The sequence below is a fragment of the Oryctolagus cuniculus genome, chromosome X (genome assembly GCF_051225735.1).
Source record: "Oryctolagus cuniculus isolate XC-2025 breed Fujian yellow rabbit chromosome X, ASM5122573v1, whole genome shotgun sequence".
NCBI classification, from domain to species: Eukaryota; Metazoa; Chordata; class Mammalia; order Lagomorpha; family Leporidae; genus Oryctolagus; species Oryctolagus cuniculus.
In genome coordinates this window covers 112,392,272-112,402,825 of record NC_142888.1, presented here as the reverse complement: position 1 = coordinate 112,402,825, position 10,554 = coordinate 112,392,272, and the positions used below count along the sequence as shown (strand labels likewise).

The 10,554-nt window shown below is 46.1% G+C and overlaps 1 protein-coding gene and 1 pseudogene across 1 annotated transcript; both read right to left on the bottom strand.

Annotated features, from left to right (window-relative positions):
- Window positions 1–2,191: 2,191 nt before the first annotated feature.
- LOC100355826 (retrotransposon Gag-like protein 8B) lies at window positions 2,192–3,446 on the bottom strand. The gene has a single exon (XM_002720318.6). The coding sequence runs from the start codon at window positions 3,357–3,359 to the stop codon at window positions 3,018–3,020; it is 342 nt and encodes a 113-aa protein (XP_002720364.1). The 5' UTR covers window positions 3,360–3,446; the 3' UTR covers window positions 2,192–3,017.
- Window positions 3,447–3,462: 16 nt separating this feature from the next.
- Window positions 3,463–7,780, bottom strand: LOC149119729 (F-actin-capping protein subunit alpha-1 pseudogene; annotated as a pseudogene).
- Window positions 7,781–10,554: the final 2,774 nt, after the last annotated feature.

Below are 10,554 nucleotides of genomic sequence, written 5' to 3'. Positions count from 1 at the left end.
GCACACTGGGTTCTAGTCCCAGTCGGGGCACCAGATTCTGTCCCGGTTGCCCCTCTTCTAGGCCAGCTCTCTGCTGTGGCCAGGGAGTGCAGTGGAGGATGGCCCAAGTCCTTGGGCCCTGCACCCCATGGGAGACCAGGATAAGTACCTGGCTCCTGCCATCGCATCAGCACGGTGCGCTGGCCGCGGCAGCCATTGGAGGGTGAACCAACGGGAAAGGAAGACCTCTCTCTCTCTCTCTCTCTCTGTCCACTCTGCCTGTCAAAAAAAAAAAAAAAAGAATCATTTATTTGAAAGGGAGGGAGGGAGGGAGGGAGAGAGAGAGAGAGAATGAATGAATGAATATGAGATCAATCTTTCATCTCCTGGTTAACTTCCAAATGGCAGCAACATCCATATCTGGGCCAGGCTGAAGACAAGAGCCAGGAACTCCATCCAGGTATACCACATGGCGGGGGGGGGGGGGGGGGGGCAAGTACTTGGGCCATCTTCCACTGCCTTTCCAGGAGCATTAGTAGGGAGCTGGATCAAGAAGAGGAGCAGTCAGAATTCAATTCAAACTGGCACTCCAACAGAAGATGTCAACAACGTAAACAACGGCTGAACCCAAACAATATCAGTCCATAGGGACTTGATCTTGTAATTCACAGCCTCTAGAACTGTGAAGGAATAAATGTCTATTATATATAAATTACCCAGTCTGTGAATACTGTCACAGCAGCACAAAATGGACAAAAAACGGCAAAAGCTTACCTGTTACAATGAACAAAGAGGAAAATCATGAAAACACATAGCTGTATTTGACTCCTCTACCTCATCCATGTACTGGAAAATGGCCCAAACTAGCAATGGGGCAAAATTTGACATTGCATCAGAACAGTGCCCTATAAGACTCCATATGAGTATCATATATTTTATTAAAATATTGTATTTTGTTGACCAACAATTACTGAGGGAGTACAGTCTTTTTGCAACACCAAATATGAAATTAAGCTGCACTTAAATAATGAGTGATAATGATTTCTCTGCTCATTAACAGAGTTTATATATACTTTTAATGCTTTTTGTATCACAAACAAGGTTTGTAAACTAAATGAACAATCTCATGTCTGCATTTGTTACACTTCTTATAATACCAAGGATCTGGAGATGCTTCTTTAAAACACTTGTATAATTCCACTCATTTTCTAAATAATGGACTTTTTTGTGTGCTTTAAAAATATTTATTAATGTATTGATAAGTGAACAATATTGATGAGGATTAAATAAATTCTGAAAGGAATGATTAGGGATTATGAGAACCATACAGGTTAATGTCCATACTAAACCACTTGGCATACAATTAGTCAACAATTATAATATTTCCTGTAAGCAAAATATTTACACAGTAACTGAGAATGTCTAAATGTAATTATTTTGCTCAAGATGCTAAAATATAAAGCATTTTTTTAAAAAGAATTTTACCTCTTTTAGGAAAAATCCTACTTTGTTTCCATTGATTATTGAATTTGATTATTCTGTGATTCAGTTAAACATAGCTATGGCGAGAAAGAGTCAATTAGGAGATTTTTGATTGCTTTACTTTTAATAGTTTGGGGGAGAATAACACAGGGCTAAAACATCCTCTGGCTCCCCCTTTTAACTGGCCAGTCACTCAGACTGCCTTTTCACATTAGTTAGCTCACCTCACTGGTGATCCCTTGGGAATTTGCAGAAGTGCACAGCATCACTGGAAACTAAGAAAATGTTCAAAATGTTTCTTGGGATTTGAAAATGAAAATAAAAAAAATCAGAGTAAATAAAACTTTCACAGCTGCTTAGAAACAATGAGTGTATAAATTTTATATTTTATAACAATTTGAGACTTGGGCTTTCAAATAACTTTTGAGAAATAAGGAAATCATTTCAATGAACCCTTATGGATGAATTCTCAAATCACCTAGGGGAAAAAAAGAGAAGTAAAGATTCATTTCCAAAGAGCTATGAAACATTTCTAATAGCATTATAGGATTCAGCACCAGCGACAGAATGCTCAGTGGTAGGTTCTCCATCCCCAGGACCACGGCAGGAGTGGAATCTTGATTTAGGATGGTCCAAAGAAACACTGAAACAGGTCATGCGGTTTCTGAACAAGATACAGACCCGCTTTGTAGGAGCACGGAGGGAAAGGTGGCACACTCAGTGAACGCAGTTTCTTATTGGACAGGGTCTGACATTTATTGAAAGAATGGAAAGACTTCTGTACAGGTAGTGTAAAAGAGCCGCGAAGACCACAGGGTCATAGTGTGGGACACAAGGCACACATCAGAGAGACAGCTGCACGTTCGGAAGAACCGGGACTCGGGGGGGCGGGGAGAACTACTGTCATGTCCACGGGAGGACGTGACAGGCGCGATTCAGCGCCCAGACCCTCAAGGTGTCTCTGGGAGGAGGGGGCGCGGCCTCACTCATGGTGGGAGGCCGGCTGGCCCCGCCGGGCAGCCGGCTGTCGGAGTCGGGGTCCGAGGGCCGCGGCCAGCCCAGACCCCTCGGAGGGGAGTCCAGGTGGCTCAGAAGAGCAGTCTGTCGGCGGGAGGCCGGGGGCGGCGGCGGCGGCGGCGGCGGCGGCGCAGGTGCGTGGGCAGAGCGATGCGGGCTGGCGGGGGGCGGCCGGCGGTGCGTGGTTGGTCGTCGGCCGCGCGGCGGGGGCCCAGCCTGCAGCCCGAGGGCCGGACGGCGGCCCCCGGTGCAGGGCACAGGCCGGGCCGGCGGCAGCGGGCAGGGCGGCGGCGCTGTCCAGAGCCAGGCCCAGAGGCAGCAGCGCCAGCCTGGAGCGCTATTCCTGGAACAAAGGCAAGCACGACGCGGGCGGGCGGGCGGGGGCGAGGGGACGCCGCGGCGACTCGGGGAGCAGGGGGGCGGCGGGACTCGACTCGGGCGCGAGCGCGGCGGGGGCCGCCCGCGGCGACCCTGGCGGCGGCCGGCGGGCAGCCCACCCTCCCCAGGGCAGCCGGCCCCGGGCCCGAGGCTCCGGCGGCCTAGAAGTCCTCGTCCTCCTCCCAGCCAAAGACGCGCTTCATCTCGGCCAGAAAGCCCCGGTAATCACTGAGGAGGGGACTGTCCTTCTTGATGTAGGGGATCACCCACTGCAGGGCGGGCCCCGTGAGGCGGGTGATGAGGAACGTCACCTTGAGCGCGTCGCTGGAGAACGTCTTCTCGTCCACGAACATGTAGGAGCCCGTCTGCACGATGAACTCCGGCAGCCGGTCGGTGTCGCCGTCAAACGTCTCGGGAAAGGGGATCGGGTTCCTCCAGCGACGCGCCGCGGGCCGCAGCGGCCGGGCCAGCAGGGCCTTCACGAGCCGCATGCGATTGTCCATCGCGCCGAGCTGGCTGGCGGGGCTGCGCGGAAGGCTGCGCTCGGGCGTCGCGGCGAGGACTCGTCGCGGAGGCGGGCCCGGGGAGGGGCGGGTGTGGGCGGAGTCACGCGCCGGGCTGCGGGCGGCGCGCGGGCCCGCCCACCAGGCCGAGCGGTCGGCACGGCGCAGGCGCGTGTCGGGAGCCAGCAGCGGCGGGGGGAGAGGGAGGCGCGGCAGGGGGCGGGATAGGGGCGGCCGGGGGCGTGGCCAGCCCTGGAGGAGGCGGAGTTGGAGGCGGGAGGGGGCGGTCCCAGGCGGGCGGCGGGCGGCGGGCGAAAGGCGGGGAGCCGCGGAGGAACGCGACACCCCAGATGCGTGTGGCGAGGCTGGGGTCTGCTGCTCTTGGACAGCTTCTGGTTCCACTTGGGGAAGTTAGCGAGTCCGGGGGCGTCGCCCTTCGTCCTCCCTCACTCCGCGCCCTTGCGCATCCCTTTGCGGATCTGGGCTCTGGCTGCCTTTTGAGGGAGGGTCTCTGAACACATGGTGCAACTCGGTCGTGTGTCTCAGCCAGAGAGGTGTTGACTCTGCAACATTACAGGCCAACCCCAAGTACTAGCGCAAAGTAATTACACCCTGAGCAGCTACTGTACGGAGGGTTGAATGCAAATAAATACCTTAATTTCCTGCAGTAAAATTCGGTGTGTGATTTACCTAGTTCAATCACTTGTCTATGGCACAATCCTGCCACGAATTATGAAACACGAGACACCTATTATCCCTTCAACACCTGTTTTTCCCCTAAATTTCATACTGTGCTCCTTGCACAGCACGTCAGCAGTTCTGGACTATTTCAAGGACGTGGAAAATGCATGTGTGTGTAACGACAGTGGCAATGCTGTAGAAGGGAGAGGGAGCATGAGGGAAGGGACAGGAGCACAGATGTTCCTGTGCAGGCATGTGGAGCCGGTCCTGATTTAAAAACAGCTTTGCTGGAGAAGGTGACTAGGATGGAGTTTCCAGAAAACTTCCTTTGCCCTAAACGGGGCCTGTCGACCAGACCAGACGTTTGAACGTTAGAGTTAGGAGATACATAAATGACTATAAAAGCAGTAGAAGGGAGAATAATGCTTCCATTTAGCTTCAGTTTGCAGCATAGTCTCTTTAACTGTTGGTAGATCTATATAGACCACTGAAGTACCAGAAGTGCCTTGAAGGATAGTCAGAAAAACACTAAACATTCAACCTATCTATTTTTCTTTTTTTATTTAGTAAATATAAATTTCCAAAGTACAGTTTATGGATTACAATGGCTTCCCTCCCCCATAATTTCCCTCCCACTCGCACCCCTCCCATCTCCCGCTCCCTCTCCCAGTCCATTCACATCAAGATTCATTTTCAATTATCTTTATATACAGAAGATCGATTTAGTATATATTAAGTAAAGATTTCATCAGTTTGCACCCACACAGAAACACAAAGTGTAAAATACTGTTTCAGTACTAGTTATAGCATTACTTCACATTGGACAACACATTAAGGACAGAGATCCTACATGAGGAGTAAGTGCACAGTGACTCCTGTTGTTGACTTAACAAATTGACACTCTTGTTTAGGGCATCAGTAATCACCCTAGGCTCTTGTCATGAGCTGCCAAGGTTTTGGAAGCCCCCTGAGTTCACCGACTCTGATCATATTTAGACAAGGCCATGGTCAAAGTGGAAGTTCTCTCCTCCCTTCAGAGAAAGGTACCTCCTTCTTTGATGACCCGTTCTTTCCACTGGGATCTCACTCACGGAGATCTCTACCTATCTTTAAGAGTAACAGGTCTTCATGGCTAGGAAAATTTTCTAAACAATAGCATGACTCTGGGATGGATCTTTCTAATGTTAAATGTGGGAGAATTGTAATAAAATGTTTACAAGGTGATTTAGAGAGACTAGAAAATTACACAGCGTAGAACACAAATGAATCAAGGCAATACTATTTAGACTATGGGCCCGATAATCCAGTAATTTAAAATAAAGATTTATATTTATTTTTAAAAGCAGAATTACAGAGAGTGGCAGATGCAGTGTGTGTGTATGTGTGTGTAGTGTGTGTGGGGGTGTGTGTGGGTGTGTGTGTGTGTGTGAGAGAGAGAGAGAGAGAAAGAGAGAGAGAGAGAGAGAGAAAGGAGAGAGGGTTTCATCCCGGTCTCCCACATGGTGGCAGGGGCCTGAGGACTTGGACCATCTCCTGCTCTGTTCAATAGCACATTAGCAGGGAACTGGATAGGAAGTGGAGCAGCCGGGACATGAACTGGCACCCATAGCTGATGCATGCATTGCAGGCGAGGTCTTTACCCACTATGCCACAACCCTGGCCCTGAAAACCTAGTAATTTTGAAATCCTCTGGAAACTATGACTCTTATTTATAAGTCATTTATTTGTTATTAGCTTCATACACTGACTGCTTTTCATTCCACAGACTATAGAATCCTACAGCCAGCCCTTAAGCATTCTGTGCTTCATTGTCAATTCTGTTGCTGAAATTTACAGTAATCAATTTGTTCTAGGTAACTGGAAGCTGACAACAAAAGGTGTTTAATCTGGCCCCTGACATTGTTCAATAGTTTTTACTATTTGATGTCTGAGACTGATTTGCTGCATACTCTTTGATTTAATAAAGCCATTAGGAGTTTGTAGTTTTTGTTTTTTAAATGATTCCCCCAAACGGTAGAGTTAGAAACGTGCCAGGGGACTCCAATACAATCCCATCAAGTTGGCATGTACCAATGCCAACTCACTAGTCCAAGTGATCAGTTTCAGTTCACAACTGATCATAATGATAGGTCTAAGAGTCAAAGGGATCACATAAACAAGACTAGTGTCTGCTAATACTAACTGATAGAATAAAAATGGAGAGAACGATCCAACATGGGAAGTGGGATACACAGCAGACTCATAGAATGGCAGATGCCCTAAACAGCACTCTGGCCTCAGAATCAGCCCTTAAGGCATTCAGATCCAGCTAAAAAGCCCATGAGAGTATTTCAGGCATGGAAAGCCAAGACACCCTGGCAAAAAAAAAAAAAAAAAAAAAAGGAAGATCTCTGGGAATGAGATCTCAGTGGAAAGAATGATGGGCCATCAAAGAAGTTGGTACCTTTCTCTGAAGGGAGGAGAGACCTTCCACTTTGACTATGACCTTGTCTAAATAAGATCAGAGTTGGTAAACTCAAAAGGCTTCCATAGCCTTGGCAACTCATGACAAGAGCCTAGGGTGATTACTGATGCCATAAATAAGAGTGTGACTTGTTAACTCAACAGCAGGAGTCACTGTGCACTTACTCCCCCCATGTAGGATCTCTGTCCCTGATGTGTTATACAATGTGAATCAATGGTATAACTAGTAATCAAACAGTACTTTACACTTTGTGTTATGGGGGGGGAAAAGCCACTGAATCCAAAAGCTGTACTTTGGAAATTTATATTTATTAAATAAAAGTTAAAATAAAAAATATGTTTTATTATTTTATTTATTTGAATGACAGAGAGAGAGAGAGAGAGAGAGAGAGAGAGAGAGGTAGAGAGGTAGAAAGAGAGAGAGAGAGAGGGAGGTCTTCCATTTGCTGGTTTACTCCCCTGATGGCTGCAATGGGTGGTTGCGCCGATCCGAAGCCAGAAGCCAGGAGCCGCCTCTGGGTCTCCCATGCGGGTGCAGGAGCCCAAGGACTTGGGCCATCTTCTTATTGTTTTCCCAGGCCATAGCAGAGAGCTGGATCAGAAGAGAACTGCCGGGACTAGAACCAGCGTCCATTTGGGATGCCGGCGCCTCAGGCCAAGGCATTAACCCGCTGCGTCACAGCGCCAGCCCCAGGAGTTTGTACTTCTTTCAAAACAGTTGTACATCCTGCACATCTTTATGACTAGTAAACTGAACGCTGCCTGTTTTGATAGAGTAAACCTGAATCTTTAGCACTCTGGGCCACATGGGTTGGATGATGAACTTCCATTCTGACTTCCAATGACCGTTCAAGATGTTTTTACATTGAAACTGGGGGTTTTCAATATATGCCATAACAGTCTATTGCTCATCTATCGTTTTAGAAAAACAGTAGAAAAGCCTCTGGAACAGTGGTTTTTCACACAGGCTCTTAAAGCAGGGTCCTAGAATTTTCTTCACAACTTCAGGCCCCCATCTACTTTTGCCTTGGGAGTCACTTGCTTGTTTTCATAAGTGATCAAACTTAAAGGAACAGTTTTTTTTCGTGGATCTAAAACCTGCTATTAGCTATGTTCGATAATCAAGATCTGATCTTCATGCCCTTTATCTTTCCAGCTATGGAATGATCCAGATTATACTGGGCAAATAGATGTGCCACTCCTTCCTGGAGGTTAATTAGCCAGGCATCATGCAATATTTCATTGAATTCACGAGGGGTGAATTTAGCAGCTCCCATAACTTCTCATCTGACACCCAAAACACAAAGCTGACCTTCTTGGACTGTTTTTATTTTTTTTAATTTTATTTCTTTAGGTTCTGCAACATGAGCGTTTCTTTATCTACCTAATTATTTTATCAATGAAAGCAAGCTTATTACAATAATTAATAAAGGCACAAAGATACATACAATTGTAATGATATTTTATGGTTTGCAAGTATCTTCTATCAAGCTCAGAAATGAAATTTACAGTCTCAGATGATAATTAATCCTCCGCCTAGCGGCACCGGCACACCGGGTTCTAGTCCCAGTTGGGGCGCCGGATTCTGTCCTGGTTGCGCCTCTTCCAGGCCAGCTCTCTGCTGTGGCCAGGGAGTGCATGGAAGATGGCCCAAGTGCTTGGGCCCTGCACCCCATGGGAGACCAGGAAAAGCACTTGGCTCCTGACTCCTGCCATCGGATCAGTGCGGTGCGCCGGCCGCAGCACACCAGCCGTGGCGGCCTTTGGAGGGTGAACCAATGGCAAAGGAAGACCTTTCTCTCTGTCTCTCTCTCTCTCACTGTCCACTCTGCCTGTCAAAAAATAAAAAAAATCTTCCATTTTAAATTTAATTTTTTCTATTTAAAATTTTCTATTCACATTAAGGCTTTTGTACCAACTTTCTTACTCTGAGGCAGGACACTATGTGTCCTGAGAGCCAGACTGTGGGCCATGTGCTGGTGGAAGACCCCTCAAATGATAAGTGTGCAAAGGACTTTATCAGAGAATTTGGAAAAAAAAGTTACAGTTGAGTAGTAAATATTCAATAAAACATTCATTCAAATTTTGTTCAAATACACATTAATACAAAAAATTAAAACAATATTTTCCTGATAATATTTCTGGTGACAGTTGAAAACTGTAATATTTGGAATTCAGGAAAATAAGCACTTCATACTATTTAGAAATGGTGAAACACCTTTTGGAGGAAGTTTTGCAGATATCTGATAAATGAAGAATGTGAATGGCTTTTCATCAGATAATTGTATTCACTGCATTCAGCTAAAGTTTTAGAACTGAAATAAAAAAGTACTTCTATATTTTCAAGGAAATATAAAAATACAAGACTTGCACTAGTCAAGGTTCTCCCGAGAAATGGAATAGTGTGTGTGTGTGTGTGTGTGTGTGTTCATGCGTGTGTTTAGTGTAAGGACTTGGATCACTTGTGTATATTTGCTGAAAAGTCCCAAGAACTGCAATTGATAAACTGGAGACACTCATGAGACTGTGGTTCAGTTTTAGTCTGAATTTGAAGGCCTAAGATCCAGCAAAATGCATGGTGTCATTCTTTTGGGAAGGCCTGCAGCCCCAGGAACCAGAAAAAGGACGTGGCATTTGGCATAGTGATTCAGTTAAGTTGCCATGTGGCACACCGTTGTCCCATAAGGGAGCGCCAGGTTCGAGTTCCAGCAACTCTGCCTCCAATACAACTTCCTGCCGGGGCACAACCTGGGAGACAGCAGTGTTGGTTCCAGCTCTTTGGATCCCTACCACCCATTTGGCAGTCCCAGATGGAATTCTTGGCTCTTGGCTTTGGCCTGACATTTTGGGAGTGAACTGACAAATGGAAGATCTCTGTATGTCTCTTCTGTCATTCTGGCTTTCAAATAAAATGAAAATTAATAATAACATTCTAAAAAAGAACCAGAAAGAGCAAATGTTTTCGTTGTAGGTCCAAAGACGGGAAAAAGAACAATGTTCCAGCTCAAGAAAGTTAGACAGAAGGAAATTCCCTCTTATTCACCTAAGGGTCAACATTTAAATCAATTTTTGTTGTTTATAAATTACCCAGTGAAGGTTTTTTTATAATAGCAACCTGAGTGGACCAAGACAATACCCTCATTTTACTGATAAGAAAACTGAAACACAAAGCACCCTGAAGGGAAAAAGAGCTGGTAAGAAGAACGCCTGCAGTATGAACCCAAGAAGCATACCTCAAACCCATATAGCCCATATACGATGGTACTTCAAAAAGTTGGTAGAAAATGGAAACACAAGATAAGCTTGTTTTGCTACAAAAATATTTGCAATCCATGCATACAAGGAGTCTTCAAAAAGTTCACAGGAACGGATATTATGACTTAAACTATGCAAGGATTTATAAAAGTTTTGCACTAAAATACATTTGTCTTTCCATTGCATTTCTACACTCATTCTTTTCAGTAGCCTTGTACGTAACCATTTTCTATCATGCATTAATAGACAAGAAGTAATTGACCATTTTTCTATACTGGCTGTGGACATGAGAAGAAGTATGGATAAGTATGGCCTGTGACCATAGATTGTGGAGACAGAGGTGAACTGACAAATAAGAGCTTTGTGTTGGCCAGGCGTGGAGAGGGTCCAGCCATCGGTTTACCTGCCGTGGCAAGTCAGAAAGATAAGACTCTGCAACAGATAGGGAAAGAGTTGGAACTTCCTAGGTTTGGTATTAACATAAACAACTTTCTCTCCCCTACACATGCAACTTAAATTCCAGGATTAATTACTTCAGTGATTGCTGAACAAAGCCTGGGACAACTCCCCTGCCCCTCTGGATCTTTGTCAATATCTTAGCCCCAAATCCTAACTTTGGAAGAACTCACCTGTGGGGAGCAGCTCGGACTAGACTAAGTTACTGGAATTAAGACTTATTCTATGCATCTGCTCTCCTCTGTGGGGAGCAGCTCGGACTAGACTGTTACTGGAATTAAGACTTATTCTATGCATCTGCTCTCCTACAATATGGCGCTGGGAGAGGAGAAAACAGCTT

What these genes read in the sequence shown, in the direction of transcription:
- LOC100355826 (XM_002720318.6), bottom strand. Translation starts at nt 3,359, where the DNA reads ATGGACAATCGCATGCGGCTCGTGAAGGCCCTGCTGGCCCGGCCGCTG.